The sequence below is a fragment of the Salpingoeca rosetta genome (assembly GCF_000188695.1).
Source record: "Salpingoeca rosetta unplaced genomic scaffold supercont1.16, whole genome shotgun sequence".
Taxonomy (NCBI): Eukaryota; class Choanoflagellata; order Craspedida; family Salpingoecidae; genus Salpingoeca; species Salpingoeca rosetta.
Genome location: NW_004754918.1, coordinates 347,081 through 369,274, shown reverse-complemented (window position 1 = coordinate 369,274; position 22,194 = coordinate 347,081). Strand labels below are relative to the sequence as shown.

The 22,194-nt window shown below is 55.1% G+C and overlaps 5 protein-coding genes across 5 annotated transcripts in view; 3 read left to right on the top strand and 2 right to left on the bottom strand.

Moving 5' to 3' along the window:
• PTSG_12531 (uncharacterized protein) overlaps positions 1-1,321 on the top strand; it is a gene marked incomplete at both ends in the record, with an annotated part of 15,647 nt that extends 14,326 nt beyond the window's left edge. The window contains one exon of the mRNA XM_004992413.1: positions 26-1,321. Coding sequence (XP_004992470.1) covers positions 26-1,321 — 1,296 coding nt within the window. The remainder of the gene's footprint in view (positions 1-25) is intronic.
• An 803-nt stretch (positions 1,322-2,124) lies between these two features.
• On the top strand, positions 2,125-2,665 carry PTSG_07057 (uncharacterized protein; the record flags this gene model as incomplete). The annotated part of the gene is made up of 2 exons (XM_004992412.1): positions 2,125-2,312; positions 2,446-2,665. The coding sequence occupies 2 exons, from the start codon at positions 2,125-2,127 to the stop codon at positions 2,663-2,665; spliced, it is 408 nt and encodes a 135-aa protein (XP_004992469.1).
• Positions 2,666-2,883: 218 nt separating this feature from the next.
• On the bottom strand, positions 2,884-4,279 carry PTSG_07056 (uncharacterized protein; the record flags this gene model as incomplete). The annotated part of the gene is made up of 3 exons (XM_004992411.1): positions 2,884-3,218; positions 3,428-3,676; positions 3,817-4,279. 3 exons carry the CDS (start codon positions 4,277-4,279, stop codon positions 2,884-2,886), a joined length of 1,047 nt encoding a protein of 348 aa, XP_004992468.1.
• Positions 4,280-4,524: 245 nt separating this feature from the next.
• PTSG_07055 (uncharacterized protein) lies at positions 4,525-10,413 on the top strand (the record flags this gene model as incomplete). Its single annotated transcript, XM_004992410.1, has 18 exons — positions 4,525-4,611; positions 4,789-4,901; positions 5,317-5,356; positions 5,497-5,575; positions 5,865-5,988; positions 6,192-6,373; positions 6,565-6,617; positions 6,958-7,164; positions 7,337-7,413; positions 7,705-7,830; positions 8,026-8,168; positions 8,328-8,468; positions 8,672-8,865; positions 9,115-9,227; positions 9,425-9,480; positions 9,663-9,732; positions 9,982-10,137; positions 10,287-10,413. 18 exons carry the CDS (start codon positions 4,525-4,527, stop codon positions 10,411-10,413), a joined length of 2,088 nt encoding a protein of 695 aa, XP_004992467.1.
• A 155-nt stretch (positions 10,414-10,568) lies between these two features.
• PTSG_07054 (TK protein kinase) lies at positions 10,569-21,879 on the bottom strand. Its single transcript, XM_004992409.1, has 32 exons — positions 20,762-21,879; positions 20,384-20,488; positions 20,079-20,123; positions 19,844-19,930; positions 19,502-19,585; positions 19,162-19,266; positions 18,841-18,891; positions 18,460-18,525; positions 18,132-18,271; positions 17,749-17,894; positions 17,504-17,559; positions 17,231-17,299; positions 16,995-17,081; positions 16,708-16,771; positions 16,456-16,506; positions 16,243-16,290; positions 16,031-16,083; positions 15,845-15,851; positions 14,785-15,667; positions 14,510-14,578; positions 14,231-14,321; positions 13,912-14,012; positions 13,603-13,765; positions 13,196-13,295; positions 12,966-13,027; positions 12,730-12,846; positions 12,379-12,576; positions 12,177-12,240; positions 11,836-11,911; positions 11,540-11,627; positions 11,287-11,367; positions 10,569-11,026 (listed from the first exon to the last, which is right to left on the bottom strand). The coding sequence occupies exons 1-32, from the start codon at positions 21,680-21,682 to the stop codon at positions 10,943-10,945; spliced, it is 4,362 nt and encodes a 1,453-aa protein (XP_004992466.1). The 5' UTR covers positions 21,683-21,879; the 3' UTR covers positions 10,569-10,942.
• Between the last annotated feature and the right edge of the window lie 315 nt (positions 21,880-22,194).

Sequence of the window (22,194 nt, the reverse complement as noted above, 5' to 3'; positions counted from 1 at the left end):
GGCACGCGTGCCGCTTCTGGCTGAGTTCCACGACACTCCGACAGCGGGCCACCAAGGAATTCACCGCACCCACGAGGCGCTAGCGCGCCACTTCTACTGGCCCCGGATGCGGCGGGACGTGGAGCGCTATGTGCGGAGCTGCAAATCCTGCCAGCGCCACAAGCCGAGACAGGGCGCTGCCCCTGGTCCCCTGCAGCCCCTACCCGTTCCCCGAGAACCCTGGACCGATATCAGCCTCGACCTCGTCACCGGACTACCCAGGACCAGGACAGGACAGGACGCCATCGTGGTCTTCGTCGACAGGCTGACTAAACGGTGTCACCTGGCGGCGACTACTAGCAAGTGCACGGGCCGAGACGTGGCCAAGCTGTTCATCTCCCACGTGTTCCGACACCATGGACTTCCTGCCAGAGTTGTGTCTGATCGAGATCCCCGTTTCACCGGCGCCTTCTGGAAGGAGACCTTCCGCTTGCTGGGGTCCCGACTTCAATTCTCCACATCGCAGCACCCGCAGACCGACGGCCAAACAGAAAGGACGAACCGCACCATGGAGCAGACCCTCCGCCACTACGTCAACTACCGCATGGACAACTGGGACTCACTCCTCCCCGTGGTAGAGTTCGCCCTTAACAACAGCAAGAGCGACTCCACGGGCCAGTCTCCGTTCTTCCTAGAGACGGGCCGACACCCGATTATCCCAGCTACACTCGTCACTCGCCAGGCCATACGCCGCACGGACACACCTGCAGCCGAGGACTTCGTGGTGCGCCTCAAGAGCATCATCACCGCCGCAAGAGACGCCCTCGCCCAGGCACAGGACAAGCAGAAGAGGTACGCCGACCAGCGCCGCAGCGACGACATCAAATATAGTCCCGGCGATCAGGCATGGGTCACCGCTGACCTCTTCGTCGACCAGGCCAACCAGCGACGACCCAAGGACAAGCTGAAGCCCCGCTGGCAAGGCCCCTTCACCGTCATCGGCATGCCTTCGCGCACTACCGTGCGACTCCGGTTCCCCAGCCACGTGCGGGCGCACCCGGTCGTCAACGTCACCAAGACCAAGCCGTGTGTCAACAACCCGTCAGACTTCAACGCACGCCCCAATGACGAACCACCACCCCTGCCGGACGGCGAATCAGACGAATACGAGGTGGAACGCATCCTCGACGAGCGAGTCCGACGCGGCAAGAGGCAGTACCTGATCAAGTGGGCCGGCTACGACATCAACGACAGCACCTGGATCAACGAAGACCAGCTCACCCGCGACGTGCGTACACTGATCATGGAGTGGCATCAGGCTTCGCGCAACGCAGCGGCTTGAGGGCAAGCCGTTTTTAGAGAGGGGGAAGGTGTAACGTCGCTCGCCTGTCTCTCTCTGTCTCTCCCCTCTGCCTCTCCGACTCCCTTACCCACTGCACCTTGTCCCGCTGTGTTCCCCTGTTTCCCCCCTTCTCGCCCTTCGAGGCACCGTATTGCTCTGGATGTTCTTTGTTCTCCTAATGTTCTGATGTCATGTTTAGTCTGATTGACGTCATGTTTAACTCGTGAGTGTCGTATAGTAGCGTTTGCCTGTGTCGCGTCACGCCGTGCCCAGTGCCTCGGAACCGCTTGCCTCTCGGCGGCGATCCCGAGCCCTTGGCACGGTACCGTCATCAACTAAGATGACGGCACGACACATGCCTGCATGCTGTGTTACGTCTGTTGCCCTTGTCTCTTGTTTTCCCCCTTGCTTAACCACAAGCACCCCTCTTGTTGCCTGCTAGCACGTGTGTGTTGCCCTGCACCCTGTTGTCGCTTATCTCACGTGATTGTCTGTGCCTTGTTCAGTTCTTTTGTTCCCTGGTTTACTTCGCATCAGTACACAGAACAAGCCACCGACACACCTCGACCACAGTCCCGTCACAAGGTGCGTCTTTCAACACATTGACACTCAGTAACACGCATGAACATGGTGAGGCTGACACGCAATCTTGTTTGGCAAGCACCCACACTGATACAATCTGCATCGTCTTTCAGGCCCTTGTAGTGGGCGCTGAGGGAAGGTGCAACGACAATCTCGTGTTGTCAAGGTCCAGGCTGAGCGACCTTCTTCCGGAGGGATGCTTCGGGTTATTTGATGCTTGCATGGGACCTCAACTGCGCAGATGGCTGACCCCGTACCCCGGAAAGTACCACCCATCACAGTTTGCAACTAACCCTGCAACAGCAACAGAGCTCTTTAACAAGAGGCACTGCAGGTTGCGTTCCAAGGTTGAGCGCGCCATCGGGATTCTCAAGCAACGGTTTCAGATCCTCGGCCCAAAGACAAGCAGGTATGCACAAGCGTCGCGCAATCAAACGCATTCACAACACTTGCACACGACACTCGTACACAAGCACACGCACGCACGACACCCATGTACACGAACGACACTCGTGCACATTCTCATTCGCTGCTACCAACAGGATGTCTATTGAACGAATGGAGCTGCTTATTCTTGCGTGCGGGCACCTCTACAATTTCATAGGCGTCACACCCGCAGACATTGACGAGGCGCCGGACCTCCAGCCACCCGATCAAGTCGATGCAGGCGAGGAGCATCAAGTGTCGAACGCGGCAAAGGCATGGCGCAACAGCCTCCGCGCTGCATGCTGGGCGCAGCGTTCGAAGTACTTGCCTCAGTGATTGCGTTGTGTGCTTGTGATTGTATGCTTTAAGCAATGACGTGCGAAGTTCTCGTTGTTGTGTACTCTCGCGTAATGACCAGAACAAACAGCGAGCAGCAATACAAGCGCCATGCACGACAGCAATTGAGAAGCGCGAAGGAGATTGGAGAACAGAGGGGTATCACCAAAGCAGGGTGCCCGATGACGAGCAGAAACACGCAGTGACGCTGATTGGTTTCAGCTGCGCTCTCGAGCTAAAGTGGGTTTAAGCAACTCCACCAGGGCCTCGAGTCCCTCCTTCATGGCGGAACGCACTCCCTCCGCAACGCCTTTCTTCACCTCTTCAACCAGTACCTTGTGACTCTCTTCAGCCTTTGCATCCGCCTCTCTCTTCCACCGTTCAATTCGCTCCTCTCGGTCCTTGGCACGCTTGGTCATCTCTCGAACGTCGTCGGCAAGAGCGTCAACAACTTGTGCACGCTTGTATGAGCCAACGCGCCGGCCGCGTCTTGTGGGAGTCCGAGGGCGGGATGCAGACACTTCGAGACGAACAATTGGCTCGACCCGTGAGGCTGTAGGTGTAAACAGCAGAACATCACACAATGATTATGAGTGCAAGTGCAGTTCAGGCGCAACCACGCATGCACTCAAATACTTACACGAACACGCACGCACGCACGCACGCACACACACACACACACACACACACACACACACACAAAGAGACAGAGAGTGAGAGCGCGAGAGACAGAGAGAGAGTGAGAGAGACAATAGATCGAACCTGTTGGCACCTTCCCATCGAGCAGCCTCGTCAGAGGCTCCATCAGCGCCATCCGCCGCAGCTTGTCTGCCAACCGCGCTTTTTTCTGGAATTCATCAGCGTTGAGGTGACCTGCCAAGCGCACAGCCTCGACGTAGGTGCGTGTTTGAGGCGGTGTAATGCCAGAGCGGTTGTAGAGCTTGTCATGGACATCCTTTGCTGCCTTCCACTCCTTGGTGAGCGCGTCAAACTTTGACTTCGCCTTTCTCCCTGCAATCGAGCATGTATCATACCATAGAAGTGCATGAGTCCACATTAGACCAGACACCACAAGACAACCCAAGCCATCAACACACAGAGATGCGTGCAACATTGAGCTCAGAGGCACACACGCTCAAGTCGCCACACACCACTTGCGTCGCCGATCATGATTTGCTCCACGTTTGCCCATTCCGCCTTCGTCAGCGACACTCCGTCACAGCCACTCTCTGACACTGCGTTCGCGACAGTGTTCACAAGCTTCAGACACGCAGCTGCGTCCCATGTGAAGTAGGAAGATGGCTTCTCGTCAAGCTTCGATGGCGACTGCGTCTCAGACCGCTCACGTGTGTGCGGGGAACGAGGTTCCGTCATCTCAAGCTGCGACTCAAGGAGGTTCGGTGAGTTGTAGTGGCCACCCGAGAGCTGCTGGGGCTGTACGACGTGCTGCATACCTGCAAACATGTCACCAACAAGCGTGTCTGGTACACTCTGAAGCGTGAACTGCGAAGCACTTGATGAGGTACTCTGCGTCTCCGGTACAGGAACGAAGGAAGCTTGTACGGTAGACCCTACCATCGCAGGATCGCTTGAGGTCGTACGCTCAGCGTTCATGGTTGTTGCGAACAAGCACCTTGGCGCGAAAACTGAAGCATGTCTGGCAAGAATTTGTCGTCCTCAGCACAAGCACGTTAAACTCGAATTTTATTGCTTGGCACTGACTTCAGTGGAGTCGCATTGATTCACTATCCGGCAAGCGCAAAGCAAATTTTTCCCTGGATTTGCTCTCACCGGAAAGCGCAAATACGAGCACCACCCGCGCTGACTGACGTGAAGCGCAGTCAACCAAGAACGACGCGATGACGACGCCAGGAGGGGAAGAGCGGGTGTCCGACGCCGACGTGGAACGCGTTGTGTGGCAATACTTCAGACAAAAGAACTACAAAGTATGAGTGTGTGTGTGTGTGTTTGCTGGATCGCGTGTTCCGTCTTTGGTGCACACCAATGCACACACACACATACACATGCGCACATACACATGCACACGTGTGTATGATGATGCTGGGTTGATGCTTTCCCACTCACACCCCAACCCCACGCACTCCACGCCCGCTCGCTTGCAGCATGCGCTGGAAGGGCTGGTCAAGGATGCAGCGTCTTTGCCATTTGCCAGGCTCGATGAAGGAGAAGAGGCACCGGAAACCTTTATCAAGAACGAATTGGCGGCCGTTGTCCAGTGCGTTCGCACACCTTTGCTATGCTCTGTCCTCAGTCGTGTTGTGTTTGTCTTGGTGTTGGTTTCAATACGCACTTCCTCTGCACGATCATCACCCCACCTCACACACACACACACACGCATGCACACACACACACACACGCATGCACACGCACACACACATGCACACGCACACACATGCATGCGGTAGGAATGCCACGCCAGCGGAAATCAGTCAAGCATACGCAAAGTGAGCTCGGGCAAAGTCGCACAGGAGTATGTGTGTGTGTGTGTGTGTGTGTGTGTGTGTGTGTGTGTGTGTGTGTGTGTGTGTGTGAAAGCGTGTGGTCTTCAATGAATCCCCTGTCTGCTTGTGGCCTGCCTTATGTCTCTGCTCCAACTCATTGTTGTTCTCCCTGGCCATTGTCATCAACAGCCTGACAAAGTGGATTGCCAATTCATTGGACTTGTACAAGGTATGGTCGTGTAGCGAATGTGCGCCACATTGCATATGCTCTGCAAGCTGCCAACACCCACATCATGTCTCAAACTCACAGCTCCTCTCTGCTTCTCTTCGTTTGTTCCACTCCCTTTGTCTCACCCATGGTCGTGTTAGAACGAGCTGAACACCGTGACCTACCCCGTATTCGTGCACTGCTACCTGGACCTGCTGTATCGTGGCTACGACGAAGCCGGTGCGTGTATGCGCCGTGTGACAGCATGTGACAGCATGTGGTACCGCATACACCTTCTTGCTGCATGCGGCACGCTTATACACACTGGCTCTCATCACACAACACACACACACACAACGCACGCACACACACACAACGCACACTGGCTCACATCACACACACACACACACATCACACACGCATGCACACACAACACACACTCATACATGCGCATTTACCCGCACCACATGCTCACATGCACGCGACGCTGCTGCTGTTGCTGCTGCTGCCGTTTCGATATGTGACACAGCCAAGCAGTTTATGCTGGACTACCACCACCACCACCGGGACTTGCACGATCTTGAACTGCAACAGATCATGGCCGTCACCTCTCTCGAACACATGAAGACAAACGACACCGTCCGCATGTTCAGGTGCCCGCGGCTGCGCTGTGTCGTGCAAGACGCGGGGGGGGGGGAGGGTGAGGAGCGGTGTGACCACGTGTGCATATTTGCATATGCATGCGCGTGTGAACACGTGTGTGTTCATGTACGTTTTCAAAGTTTATGTACAACAATGCAGTCTCATGCCATGCTTGCGTTACACGTTCCACATGCGTGTCTGCATCTGGCTTCAGGGCAAATAAATACAAGGTGCACCTCTGCAACTACTCCTGGGAGCTGCTGCTGGGGTTTGTGCAGGAGCACAAGTACAACTTCCTCCTGCGCATCATCAACCAACATCTGTCCATCACCTTCCACACGGGAAAACCGTCACAGCGCATTGACGTCGGCACTATTGGGCACGCCGTCGGCTCAGGTCCACTCTATGTCGTGTGGTGTGGTGTGGTGTGGTGTGGTGTGGTGTGTTGAGTTGCACATGTGTTCGTGTGCGCGTCCGGTTTTGTTATCGTTGTTCCGCAGTTCTGAGCGTCTTTGGTTTCTTCACAACATGTCAATTCTCACCCGTTGGTCCTGGCTGTGCACGTGTACGTGTGTGTGTGTGTGCAGTGGACCAGCTCAACAGCATCAAAGTGTACTGGGGAACATACCAAGTCGTCGAGGTACTCGGCACCACATCACTGTTCAGCCAATCACCATGACACACACACACACACACAGACACACACACACAGACACACACACACACACACAGACACACACACACAGACGACACACACACACACACACAGACACACACACACAGACACACACACACACACAGACACACACACACACACACACACACACAAACGGTCACACAAACGGTCACACACACGCACACACACAAACGGTCACACACATGCACACACACATGCGCTCATTTATTCCTTTTCTCGTGCCCACCTCCACCACCACCACCACCACCACCACCGCCACCATCACCACTCGCGCTTGGTTCAGGATCCTGATGAGATGGAGGGAGAGGGGATGGACACAGCGGACGACGCGGGGGAGGGCGAAGGGAAGAGCGAAGCAGGTGGTGAACAGGCAGCAAAGAAGGCAAAAACAGGCGCAGGGGACAAAGGGAAGGATAAGGAGGGGGACAGGGGGAAGTCGAAAGCCGCGGAGGATGAAGACGAAGACGCAGAAGGAGAAGAAGGCGCAAAGGTACGATATTGCGGATGTGCATGTGTGCGTGTGTGTGCGTGCGTATGTTTGCGTTTGTTTGCGTGTGTCCTAGTACCCATTTCGCTCAACGACGCAGTGCTGTACCTTATCCCATCCCCCCCACCACCACCACCACTACTCATGACATCAACTGCTCTCCCCACCCTTACAGCGGCGGCGACAGCGCAAGAAGCAGCAGGACCACCCGGACGCCCCACCCGAGGAAATGCGACTCAAGCATCCACCAATGTACGCGGCAGATGGATGGCGATGATGGTGATAATGGTGGTGGTGGTGGCGGTGGCGGTGGTGAGCGCTCTTGTATGAGGAGAGACAACTTGCACATGCACACACACGTACACACACACGTACACACACACACACACACACACACACACACATATGTACACACACACACACACACGTACACACACACACATATGTACACACACACACACACCTTACCACTAGCCTCACCACCACCACCACCACCACCACCACCATCTCCTCATCTCATCCCTTCACCCCTGCACACTGCAGCCGTGGCCGGATGCTGCAGATGCGACTGGAAGCGATGCGTGACGCCCGCCGTCGCGCCGCCCTCTCTGCAAAGAACCTTCCATCCTGCTGTGCTTACACTTTCTTCAACGCTCTCAAGTCGGTCGCGTGTGTGTGTGTTGTGGTGTGTGTGTTGGTTTGCGTGCGGTGTCTGTTTCGTTGACACGTTCCACACATGTACGCAGGCACACACACACACACACACACACACTCTCTCTCTCTCTCTCTCTCGCCTTCCCCCTCACGAGAAACCTGTCTCCTCCATCCACTTTCCCCCATCTCCCTCCTCTCCCTCCATTGCAGGATCACGTGCATTTCATTCTCTGTTGACAGCAAGCTGATTGCCACGGGCTGCGCTGACAGCTCTGTGCGCGTGTGGACCCTCACCAAGGACAAGCTCATGAAGCTGCTCCCCGGCACAAAACTCGCCGGCTTTGACGTTACAGGTGGTCGACCTTGTGCTGTGTGTGTGTGTGTTTGGGAGTTCACTTGTAATGCTTGTTTGCACTGTCACATGCCACACGTCACGTCCTCACTTACCCTGGTATGTTGCCGTTGCATACCGTGCTCTTCTCACACCTGCAACCACCCTCCACCACCATCAGCGACAAGCAAGCTCGAGGACTATCTGGACCCGTCGACGGCGTCGGCAGCGAAGGTGATGCGTGGGCACTCGGGGCCGGTCACGTGCGTCAACTTCAGCCCAGACAACCTCTTCCTCATCTCATCCTCCACAGACCACACGAGTCAGTCGCCAGCTTGTGTATGTGTGTGTATGTGTGTGTATGTATGCATGTGTGTGTGCATGTGTGTGTGTGTGTTCGTTTGCGCATGTATGTGACTTTGTGCACATTTGTGCATGGTGCGACGATCAGCAGCATTCAAAGGGCGCCTCACGTTCCTCATGTTCATGCAACGCCACGCGTTCACGCCAACCTTGCAACGACAGTCCGCCTGTGGAGTTTGCTGACATACACGAACGTGGTGTGCTACCGCGGCCACAGCTATCCCGTGTGGCACGTCGAGTTCAGCCCGCTCAACCTGTACTTTGCGACGGCGAGCTTTGACCACACGGCACGGCTCTGGTCCACCGACCAGGTCTACACCAAACGGGTCTTCGCAGGCCACCTCTCAGATGTGAACGTGAGTGCACCCACATGTGTACCTGAGGCGAAGTGCTGGGGGTTGTGCATGTGTGTGTATGCATGTATGTACATGCATGTGTGTATGTGCATGTGCGTGTGACTGCTGCGTGTGTACATTGTGTGTGCGTCTACTCCATGTGTGAATGATGCTCGCATTCAAAGGTTGCACTCGTCCCTTTTCCTCGTCCTGGTGTTTTATCCGTTGTCACCACTCGATACAATCACCGCGTTCTATGTGCGTGCGCAGTGTGTCAAGTTCCACCCCAACTGCAACTACCTCGCAACGGCGTCCACAGACAAGTCGTGCCGCCTCTGGGACATTCAGTCCGGGTCGTGTGTCCGCGTCTTCCAGGGCCACCGGTGAGTGTGCTGCTGCTGTTTTTGTGCTGTTTTTGGTGCTGCAGTGTTCGTGAATCCATAAATGCATTGAGTTGGTGAGCGCTACCCAACTGCATCGCCAACGTCCATCACTCGCCTACACTCTCTGCTGTCGCGCAATCTTACGCCATGCGTGTATTGTGCCTGCACGCACGGTTTGCTCTGTCCATGCACGCCAGCGATACCGTTCACGTGCTCGAGTTTACACACGATGGCCGCTTCCTCGCATCGGGAGGTGCGCACATGCGCTCTCTGTGTGTGTATGTATGTGTATATGTGTGTATGTGTGTGTTTGTGTGTGCGTGCGTGCGTGGGTATGTGTGCCTGTGTGTGTGTGTGCGTGTGTGCAAATGCGTGCTCACTTGTTTTCGACAGTGATTTTACATTACTCTCACCAAATCTTGTTTGCACGTGCAGGCGACGATTGGGACATTATGATTTGGGATCTTGCGAGCGGCTGTCGCGTCAAAGTCTTGCACGGCCACAGGTGAATGCGATGTGTGTGTGTTGCATGTCTGGTGTGTGTGTGTTGCATGTCTGGTGTGTGTGTGTGTGTGCACGTGACTGCGTCGACTCGTTCATTCGTCTCTTCTCACCGGGCTCGTGCACCCACTGCACTCACACCCTCTGCCCCCATAACCGCAAAACGTGTCTGTGTGTGTGTGTGTCTGTGTGTGTGTGTGTCTGTGTGTGTGTGTCTGTGTCTGTGTGTGTGTCTGTTCTATGTCAACGACAGCGACGTCGTGTACTCGCTCGCATTCAGTCAGGAAGATGGCGTGCTTGCGAGCGGGGGCGCAGACAATACCGTGCGCGTGTGGGACTGTGAGTTCTTGCAGTCCGCGGCCCAGGCTACGACCACGCTCCACGATGCACCTGACACGCTGCAGCCAGGGTATCGTCACTGCACCGCTCACGCCATGCTTTGCCTCGCTCTTCCATGGTCCCTCATTCCTGAAGACAACATTGGTATGCCTGTCCGTCTCATTCCTTCATCCATTCACACACACGCACACACACACACATCCCATGTGCGTTCTGCAGGGATGCGTCGCCTGAGCTTGCAGCGACGTACTACACCAAGGCGACGCCCGTGTACGCGGTGCACTTTGGATCAACCAACTACCTCCTTGCTGCTGGCGTGTTCGTTCCAAACCCAGACAAGCACTGACATGGCGAATGCATGCTGAGCATTCGAGGAGTGTGCACCCGTCTGCACCGCTCCCTCCACGTTCATGCGATACACTGCATCCAAGTGTTGCTGTTTGCTGGTGTGTGTGTGTGTGTGTGTGTGTGTGTGTGTGTGTGTGTGTGTGCGCGCGCGCGCGCGTTTGGTTCGTCTATTGGGAGTAACGAGAGGCGGTGGTGTGCGTGCGTGTGCACTTTGCGGCCGTGAACGTGTTGGTAAACGAAAAGAAACAGTGACACAACTGGCGAAACGGTGCGTGCAAACGAAGGACAATTGGGAAGATGGTGATGTGAAATGACGAATGTCAAACAGGAAAGGCGTGCAAAAGAACAAAACAAAAGAAGTTGAAAAAAAAAATGGCCGCAACTGGACACAAAGCGACAACAAGAGTGCCAGGAATTGAGGAAGTGAAAATAGGGTAATCTGGTGTTGTATGTGTTGTGTGTTGTATGTGTGTTGTATGTGCGTGTTGTGTGGGTGAAGGGGGCGTGTTGTGGTGTTGTGCGAGTGTTTATGAGTCCGTTGAACCAATAAAGTCAGACTCGATGGCTGTCAAGAGGCCCGAAAGCTCGCGGAACGAAATGCGATCTTGCACCTGCAGTGCATGTCGCATTGGGTGTGCAAGTGGCACGTGAATGTCAGTGCAAATGTGAACCATGACGTGGGGGGAGGGGGTCAACATCAAAGGAATGAACAGAACATGCGCTTCAACCACTGTGCGCGCAAAGTTGCACACAGACACACAGACACACACACACAGACACACAGACACACACACACAGACACACACACACACACACACACACATACACACACACACACACACACACACACACACGAGACAGTGTGACGCACCTCTGTGACCCAGCACCGCTGCATGATCTGGAACATGGCGTCCGTTGTGCCGGGATTCTCCAGGTGGCCGCCTCGGTCGACCTATTTGCATCAGCGACAACGACGATGGACGTGCATACGCCACCATGGTGAGCATATGTGTGTGTGTGTGTGTGAGCATATGTGTGCGTGCATGTGTGCGTGCATGTGTGCGTGCATGTATGTGTGTGTGTGTGCGGATTGGAAGGATGCTTACTGCCCTTGCACGACTTACGAATTGTTTCACTTCCTCGTTGGTGGCGTACCCGGCGTATGGAATCTTACCGCCCGAGAACACCTCATACATCAGCACACCAAATGACCTGCGAAGACGGTGACAGCACAGGCACACGTGAGATTGCAATGTGCACAATGCACAGTACGCATGAGAGGCACTTCAAACTGAGCCGCACAGACAGACAGCGTGTGAGCGTGATGATAGCCGACTAGCACTCCCATTTGTATGCACGTACATGTGCATGTGTGTGAGAGTGTGAGTGTGAGTATACGTGTGTGTCTACATGTACGCACCAGACATCACTCTTGAGGCTGAATGTGCTGTAGAAGAGTGCTTCTGGCGCTGTCCAGCGAATCGGCATCGCCTTGGCTGTTGATGATGATGATGATGATGATGATGATGATGATGATGATGGAATCGACGAAAACGAACGTGGTGGTGAGCGGGTGCGAAGAGGAATAGAAGACGCGCCGAGGTAAGTGACTCGTGCCTCATTGAAATGGGATGTGTGGGCGAGCGGTAATTGCGATGCAAGTGTGTGCGTGTGTGCGTGCGTGTGTCTGTGCGCGTGTGTGTGTGCGTGCGTGTGTGTGTGTAACTGTGCGTACAACTGTGTGCGTGTGCGAGTACGTACTGAATCTGACTTGATAGAGGCCTTCATCTCCAGACACCAAGCGGCTAAGCCCAAAGTCGGAAATCTGGTGGTCATTGCAGAGCGAGCGACCCACTGTGAGTTCCACCATGGCTACAGGGGCGCATAACATGGCATGAAGTCAAGAAAAGGCGCTCGCACACACGCACACACACATAGATGTGCACATCCCACGAGCGCCAACCTTTGCCGTGAGATCGTTTGCGAGGAGCGTGTTGCGGGCAGCAAGGTCGCGGTGGATGCAGTTCTGCTCGCTCAAGTAGATCATGCCCTCGCACACCTGTTGGCACCACCAGAGCTGCTGCCGTGGTTCGTGTGGTCCTTTATCCCGGAGGTAATTGAGCAGAGCGCCATTTTCGCACAGCTCCATCACAATGCGCAGCTGGCACACACACACACACACGTGTGCAGACAAGACGTGAAGATGAGTGCAATGGTTGTGATGGTGTATCATGCTTGGTGTTGTGTGTGCTGTGGTGTCACGTGACTGTTGCATGTGGCCTTGCTTGCAAGCACGTGTGTGTCTGTAACGTACTGGGGTGTCGTTGGTGACGCCAAACATGCGTGCAATGTTCTTGTGCGCGAGATGCGAGAACGTGATTGCCTCTCGCATAAACTCCTTGGTGTCCAGGATCGTGTCGTTCGTGCACGTCTATAAAACACAAGGAAACACGTGGCGTGAGCAGCTGGGAATACGACAAACGAGCGCTCATTCGCACACACACACACACATGCACACATGCACACACGCACACACACACACACACACACCTTGACTGCGTACTGCTCGCTCGTGCGGGTATCTTTCATCAACTTGACAGCGCCAAAATGGCCTGAAGAGCATCATCAGAAGTACCAGCAACAGAATTTGGTGAGCGATGGAGAGATGACAAGTTGCAAGGAGTACATGACAGCAAACACTTCATCGCACACCAAGTGCACCATTTTCACACACCACGTGCACGCGTACGCATGCATGCACACATGGACGCACGCCATACCTGAGCCAAGGTCTCTGATCTGCTGAAGCTCTGAGTTGTACCAGACCTTGACTTCTCCCATCTCCATGCGGAACACAGGAAACTTCGCTTGGGCGCCCGTCTGTAAATGGAAGCACGCGAAGGGACATGAATACATGTACAAGACCGTGAGCACACACACACACACACACACACACACACACACACACACACACACACACACACACACACACACACACACGGCCGCACACACACACATACACGCACAAACACACACACGCACACGCACAAACACACACGCACAAACACACACATACACACAAATACACACACACATACACACACAAGCTCAAACGTATTGAATCACGCGCGCAGCAGGCACACTCGACCACTATGAGCACGTGTGCACGTCTGCGACAACATCGTACCGGTGTGATGGGCGCACGCGTGTGCACGTGGTGTGCGACGAGTGCAGGGGTTGACGGGAATGACAGCTGCTGAATCCAGCAGAGCCCCTCCCCTTCCTCAATCACGTAATGGCGCGCCTGCATGAACTGGTCTGCCACTGTCACAATGTTGCGGTTCTTGTTCCTGTAGTCGTGGTGGTGGTGGTGATGTGTATCGATTGTACATGTTTGTACGCAGGTGGGGGGGGGGGGGAGGTGCATGGATGAGACACCATGGTTTATGTCACAACAAACATGTGCAGAAAACGGCGACTGACGGTGGCAACTCACGTGCTGAAGCGAACGAGGAAGTCGCCTGGCTGCTCCAGCAGCTGCTCCGCGCCCTGCCGCGCAATATCGCCAAAGAACCACGGCTGGTCCTCAAGCGCAACCTGCACCCGTGACATGGTGACGTCGTGCGAGCGTGTGAGTGTGAGTGTGAGCGTGTGAGTGTGGCTGGTATGTTGGGAAATGGCCATTGTTTCATCCACGACGTATTCAACACACACACACACACACACACACATCGGCACTCGCACACACTCACATTCTCTCACTCACACTCTCTCACACACATATGCAGGGGCGCAGGAATGCGTGCGAAACCCACCGCGACATCGATTGGGAATGGGATGGTTGAGCTGAGCGGATCAAAGGGCTCGCGAGGGCGGGACACGAGATAGCGGCGCGTGTACACGCTCCTGTCACATGCGCCACACATCCACAGAATACGCACGCAATCAGCAGGCATCACAGGTGATCAGCCTGAAATGGGATGTTGAAACGGATGGGCATTCACACACACACATACACGCATTTACAAAATACACACATACACACAAACACACACGTGCACCGGATACCACGGGCCATGGGAGCAATCGCTTACGGGGGCGGCGCGGGAGGTGATGGTGCCGGTGGGCGCGGGGTGTTGGGCAGTGGCATGTTGACCGCAGACCTGAACACGCGCAGCACGATTACACACACACACATACACACATGAACGCGTCAGTAATAGAGCAGCAGATTGCAAGATTGGAGAAATATGTGACACACACACACACCCACACCCACACCCACACCCACACCCACACCCACACACACACACACACACACACACACACACACACGCGCGCGCGCGCGCGCGCAAGTAAAGCAACGCACTCAGTAGGGCGTGCAGGCTTGGAGCCGCGCGGTGGCACCGGTGGCGCCGGTCCGTCCTCCGGGCCGTCACTCTCCGTCCGCTCCTGCGGTTTCAGGTAGAAGCTCTGGGCGCTTGGCTTGGGTGCATCCGCTGGTGGCGGGACGGGCGGCAGCGGGCGGTCGGCCAACGGTTTGCCGTGCTGCTCCTCGTCCACTTTGTCGAGAACACTCTCAAACTCTGACTGCAGCTCGTACCCGGCAGTTTCGTCCTGCTCATCATTGCCGCTGTTGCTGCTGCCAGCGGGCGCCTGCTGCGGTGCTGTTTCTCCAACTGGTGCTGCCCCCTCCACGGCATGGTCATGCTGGACATCGTTGGCGGCCTGCCCATCCGTGTACACATCATCAGCAACATCAGCATCGGCATCTCCGCTCTTCCCAGATGTATGCTCCTCGCCCGTTGCGGGTGCAGGCTTGTTCTTGTCACGCAGTTGCTCGGTTGTGGCAGTAGCGGCTGCATCTCCGTGTGAGACATCGCCGCCTTCGACTTCGGTGTCGCCGTACTCGTCCTGCATGTTCATGTGTCCACCATCACCGTCATCATCACCAGCGGCGTCCTCAGTGCCCCCATGTTGCGTGGTCTCCCCAGTTGTTGTGGCAGCGGTGCTGTGCTGCACGTGACTGTTGTCCTCGGCTGCCGTCGCTGTGGTGGTCGATGCCTGTGCAGCTGCAGCCTTATCTTGGCCACTGTGACCATCGCTACCACTGGCGTCACCCACTTCATTCTCCGCTGCTGGCTCTTCCTTGAGCGGTGCGGTGGTGGTGGTCTCGTGATGACTGGAACTGGACGTGCTGCCACGGTGATCGCTCTCTGCTGATGCGACAGACGTCCTCGAACTGCCGCGGCCTGTGACACGCAGGGTTGCGCAGGGGCAGTGTGTGTGTGTGTGTGTGTGTGTGTGTGTGATTATGTATGTGAGTGCATGGGAGCGTTCGTGGAGGGTGGGTGTGACTGCGAAGTCAGCCGTACATATATGTACGCACAGCAACAAACATAAAAAGCAAGTGCACAGTGCAAACTTACTGAACGGCTGCAGGCGGGCAGGCAAAATTCAGGGGAAAGGCGTTGGAATACAAAGGTGGGCGGTGAAGATGGCATGTGAGCGCGAGAAGCAATGTGAGACCACATGGCCACTCAACGTGCAGCGCAGAGGACCAAGCACAGGCGCATCCACACACACACACATACATATACATACACACTGCTCACGTTGAGTTTCTGGAGGAGAGACTGCGATCGCTTCTTCGTCGGGGAATCAGCAGCTGGTAGACATGCACGTGCGAGACGAACAAATGAGGTCACCAATTGGTCGCACAATTCGTGCTTGCAGACAAGGGGACGCGCATGTGTGTGTGTGTGTTTGGGTTTATGTTTGTGCATGCTATTGTACAAACTGCAACAAGCACCCATCTGCAACTTACGCGCTTCGACGCCAATCAGATCCGACCACGCTGCAGGCTCGGCTGTACCTGTGCATGTGTGCATGTATGCATGCATGCATGTGTGTGTGTGTGAATGCATGATTGAGAGGTGTGTTGGGATTAGTTTGGAGATGTTGGGTTCAGAGACAAGCAGTCAACAGCAACGCGGGCAACGAGAAGCAGAAATGAGTCCAAGTCACACGGTCGGTGTACCTTGCTCATCGAGAAACCCTCCAACAAGGTCTGCCACAGTCTTGTGTCGGCCTGTGATGACGATGACGGTGATGCACGCGCGGGCCAAGGCAAGCCAGCAGGCAGGCAGACATGGGTGAGCGGCTACAGGTACACACACACACACACACACATACACGCGCGCGCGCACTGATGAACTCCACGCATGGCTTCACCCGAAGTCACAAGAACATGCAGCAGCAATGCCCGTTTTAGCGTCACATGACCACGCACGTTGCTTTGAGCGGAGGCTGGCCACTTCGACGCGCTTGCAGTGAATGTTCTGCACGTTCGTTAACTGCACACATACAAACACACACACACACAAGAAGAAGAAGGACAACGGGGAAGTGAGCGTGGCAGAAGCGCCGATATGGTGTGATAACGGAGAAATGAAAACCTCACACGGACGCAGAAGTGCGATGGATGACACACGGGGTCTTCATCTTGTCTTCTTCTTCGTGACAGCACACACACACACACACACGCATCAACACTGTGTCTATGCTGCTACCACGGACCAGGCTGCGGCGGAGGTTGAAGGCATCGCGGTCGGTGGCCGGTGGCGCATTGTCCAACCAGACCGCACTGTCCTCCATCTCGTGCAGCTGCAGCAGTCACGCACATGTGGATGATGCAAAGCAGTGAGGCGAGGAGGCACGTGTGTAGGCAATGATGCAGTCACACACACATTCACATTCACATTCACATGTACACACACACATTCACATTCACATGTACACACACACACACACACCTGCGTCTCCTTGGTTGCGAGGTGCTGGCTGCGGTCCTCAGCAAACTTGCGCTCCTCCGTGCAGATTTGCTGTTGCAAACGAACACATACACATGCAGATGCAAGCGGGTGTGGTGGTGAATCACACGACACACTGCGCATCCGTGGTGTGTGTGTAGGGGGGGGGGGGAAGGAGACAAACTGGGTGTGTCTTTCGTGTCAAACGCAGATGAACTTGTGTGTGTGTGTGTGTGCATGTGTGCGCTCGTGTGTGTTGCGAGGTGGCGGGGCTACCTCAAGGCAGTCCTTTGTCGTGTCGGCGAAGAGCAGGCGCTTTGGGTCCGTGATGCCTGGGGACAGCGGAGAAGCCGCATGACAAGTGTAGACAGATGATGTGAGATCAGGGGTCTTGCACGTGAAAGGCGAAGAACAAACAGACAAAAAAAAACCAGCATCGAGAGGCAGACGACACCCACAGCAGTCGACCTCTGAGCACACACCCAACTCATCCAAGCTCACAAACACACACACACACGCACCTGAGTTTGTGGTGATCAAGAGGTCCTCTGTGTCCTTGAGGTTTGTTTCGTCGTCCAGTTTGCACTCTGGGTTGTCATTCGGCGCATCGAACGACGCCATCAGCTGCTGGTACTCGCGCGAGGGGTCGATGGCCGAAATGAACCGCCTGACGCGCGGTCATGTATGTGGGGGGAAGGGAAGAGGCGAAAGGGGGAAGGGGAGTATTGATGAGTTAAAGGCGGCACGTGTGTGAGGTTACACACACACAAGTTTACACACACAAGTTTACACACACAAGTTTACACACACACAAGTTTACACACACACAAGTTTACACACACACACACACACACACACACACACACACACACACACACGCAACCCAATGCGAAGTTGCGCTCACAAGTTCTGTGCGGAGATGCCCTGCATTTCCTTGTCGGCGTAATCAAAGCGCTCGTGCATCTCCCGAAGACAGCGCTTGACGTCGCCGACGAGAAACCGGTTCTGTTCCTCAATTCCTTCCAGCAGCGTCGGCAGCTCCTCCTGCCAAGCAGTCGTGCAGGTAGTGATGCGGCAACAGCAGCAGCAATGCGGTGGCCGGGGGATGAGGGTTTGCCAGCGTTGTATGTGCACAATTGCGAGCGTACGTAGAGTCAGTGCTTAGTGCAGTCGTCATGCACAGTCTCGCATTCACACACTTACTTACACGCCACAAGCAAGCAAAAGCGCACCTGGAAGTAGGTGTCAACGTGCTCCTTGGCATCCATGGCGCTCACATACAGTTTGCAGAACGTCGTCTGGTGCAGTGCACAGGAGAGAGAGAGAGAGAGAGAGAGAGAGAGAGAGAGAGAGAGAGAGAGAGAGAGAGAGAGAGAGAGAGAGAGAGAGAGAGAGAGAGAGAGAGAGAGAGAGAGAGAGAGAGAGAGAGAGAGCGTGTGTGTGAGTGAGTGAGGGTGAATGAGTGAGTGAGAGACAGTGAAAGAGAGAGAGAGAGACACACACACACACACACACACGCAATCCCGTATGTATGAGTGGGTCCGTATGTGGTGAGCGCAGCGGGAGTAAGCAATTACACAGACAGCAGCTCACAGGCGCGTCCATCCACTCACGTGCATGGCGATGGTTGCTTCCTTCAGCTGCTCGCGGAGTTTGTTGTAGTTCTGCGGCGCAACATGTGCACGTGGGTGTGAGATGCAAACCACAGCAGCCAGTGTGTGGGGGAAGCACGGTACGTCCGCCCCTGCACAGCATACGCAAACAGACACACACACACACACACACACACACACCAGCGCAACTGTACTCGTTGGCATGGTGATCCACACACGCGCGCGCGAGCACACGTGCAAACACACACACACACACACACGCATGCGCCCGCGCACGCGACGACTACAACAGTGCTGGCTCCGCATGTGGTGCTGCCTCACCTTCTTTCCCGGCGAAACGCCCTTGAGTTTCTTGTGCTTGTCCGAGAACGCCTTACACTGGGCGCGCAGCTGCGCCTTCAACTCCGTGATGGTGTCCACGTGACGCTGTGGTCGTCACAAACAAAAGCGCGCAGAGAGAGAGGGGGGAGAGAGTGCGTGTGAGTGTGAGTGTGAGTGTGCGTGAGTGTGCGTGAGTGTGTGAGAGAATGTGTGTGCGTGAGAGATGCAGTGAACAAGAACATGACGATGAAGATCAACACGACCACGAAAGCAGACACCCACAGTCCATGAAAGACTTCGCACTTGGCAACAAACAAGTTGGGTGGGCACGTGTACGTACCGAATACTCGCTGTTGATGGGGTTGTTGATGCTGTCAAACACATCGCGAACAGTCTGCTTCGCCGCCTTTACATCTTGTACACTCTGCAGCCAGTGTGGATGACGTGCACGTGCATGTGCATACGTGTGAGTGCGTCAAAACTTTTGCGTGGAAGTTGAATGAACGACCATGCTTGTGTGTGTGCCTGTGTGTGTGTGTGTCTGTGTGTGTCTGTGTGTGTGTGTGTCTGTGTGTGTGTGTGTCTGTGTGTGTCTGTGTGTGTGTCTGTGCATTTGCATACATGTATGACACCATTAGTTTTGGTGCGTTGTATCCATTTGTATTGCACAGCACGACCGAACCTTAATGACCTCCAGCTTGGCGGCCTTTGTCTGCTCAACAACGTGCTGGCTCGCCAAAATGTGCCCCAGTAGCACTTTGCGGAAACCCTGATATGGTGGTATGGTGACACGGCAATTGAGGTTGAGCTGCTATCAGTATCGTATGCGTGCATGGCACAGGAACCTTTGAACACAGTGGATAAACCAATCTATCACAAACACACACGCACACACACACACACACACATCAACAAACCTGGAAGACGGGCCCATTCTGATACTTTAAGGCGTCAAGAAAGCTCTGTGGAGGTGGTAGTGATGGGAGGGGGGCAGAGATGTTTATTGGCATTGGATTCGAGCCCGAACCGTGGGGTCAACGTGAGACCAATGGTGAAAGGTGACATGCAAGGAAAAAGCTTCATGTGCATTGGCAGTGCTGTGTCATGGTGGAGAGGAGAAGTCAAAGCGATCATCAACACGTCTGACAGGGAACATCACATTCCCTGACGTTGCAAAGCTGAGGCTCACACGCCACAGCACGTGTCATCTGTTTTGTCGCACCTTTGTTTCTTCGGCCTGCTCCTTGACCTGCATGGCGTGGGCACGATCCATTTCCACACGCGCGGTGATGTAGCGTTCCAGTTGGAACAACAGCGAAATGTCCTCCTGCATATGCGGTGTGTGTGTGTGTGTCAGCAAGAGAGACATAGAGAAGGGTGGGGAGGAAGAAGCGATCAAACCGTGTTTGTGTGGCATGCACATGTTTGTATCACACACACACACACACACACACACACACACACACACACACACACACACACACACACACACACACCCAAACACGCACGCACGCACACACACGCAGGCGCACACACATGCACGTACACACACACACACACACACACATGCACGTTCACACATATGCACACACACACACACCTCCATTTGGTCACGAATCAGCTCGGTTGCGCCAGGGTAGCTGAGGCAAGACACAAACGTCCGCTCCGACTGCAGCGCGACGGCGTCCATGTCTTCATTGCCGCCCTCGGTCACCGCCGGTGTTGTTGGTGTTGCTGGCGTCGTGTCATCTGCCGTGGAAGCGGTGTTGTCATCAACAGAGCATTCAACATCGGCCGTCTGCTCGTTGCCTGCGTCGCCCGTGCTCACTTGCATGACTACGGCAGATCCCGACTCTTTGGGAGAGAACTGCGTCACCTCTGCCTCTGTCTCGCTCGCGCTCTCATCTGCGTCGTCGGCTTGGGGCTGGGCACCTTGCTTGCAGTCGGCGTCCGCACTGTTGCACGCATCATCACTCTCCTGCGTGCATGTGTCGCCGTTCTCCGTGGCTGCTGCGGCGTCGTTGAAGGCTTCCTTCGGACCGTCATCATACTCCAGCTCCTCCTCCAGGACCCGCGGCTGCTCAGTGCTCGCCTGCTGCGCATTGTCTTCTTCAGGTGCAGGCATCGTGAGCGGCTCACAGTCTTCTTCAGCTTCTTCTTCGGCTTCGGCTTCTTCTTCTTCTTCGGCTTCGGCTTCTTCTTCTTCGGCTTCTTCATCGGCTGGTTGTTTGTCCTCGTGGGCGCGATCTGATTGATCTTCAGAGTCCTGCGCACTTGTGTCATCGCTGGCACTGGCCGTCGCATCGTCGGTGGTGCTGTTCTTCGCAGGCGTGGGTGGGAGAGGTGGCAGTGGTGTGTCTGCTGGCGTCAGCGGGCTGTCCATGGCCTGTCCGTTGTCCTTGTCCGCGTTTGAGGCATGCGTGGTGTTCGTGGTGTCCTGCGCGGGTGGTGGATCACCATCACCACCGCCGCCGCCGCTGCCGCTTCCGGACAAGGTCACTGTGTCATCAACCTTGTCCATCGTGAGTGCAACAAGAGGCCTGTGTTGTTGGTTGGTTGGTTGGCTGACAGCAGTGGCGTGAGCGTGGCTGTAGAGAGGGGAAGGGGGGACGGTGGGGAGAGGAAGTCGATCGAACCTCGAATGACCTGAAACAACACCAGGACACAAGAGACAACACAACAAGCAAGCAAGGGGGTGTGTGCTTCCTCCAACAAAACAACAAAGAGAATCACGAGCAAGGAGGACAACAACTCAGCAAAACGCAAAAAAAAAAAAGGGGGGGGGGAGTGGCGTGTTGTGCGGTTGAGAATTGTGACACACATTTCAAACCGGGTGTGGTGATGTGCTTAGCTGCTTCGATGTGTGTGCGCGTGCTGGTTTGTCAGGCTTTCCCATCTCACCTTGCTTCTTGTGTTGTTTGCTTGCTCCCTCGAGCGCATGCCACATCGCATGTGACCGCAGCTAGGGGTTTAAGTCTGTTTTCGATTGCTTGGCAGTGCCACCACCAGATCAAATCAACCAAATATCACACA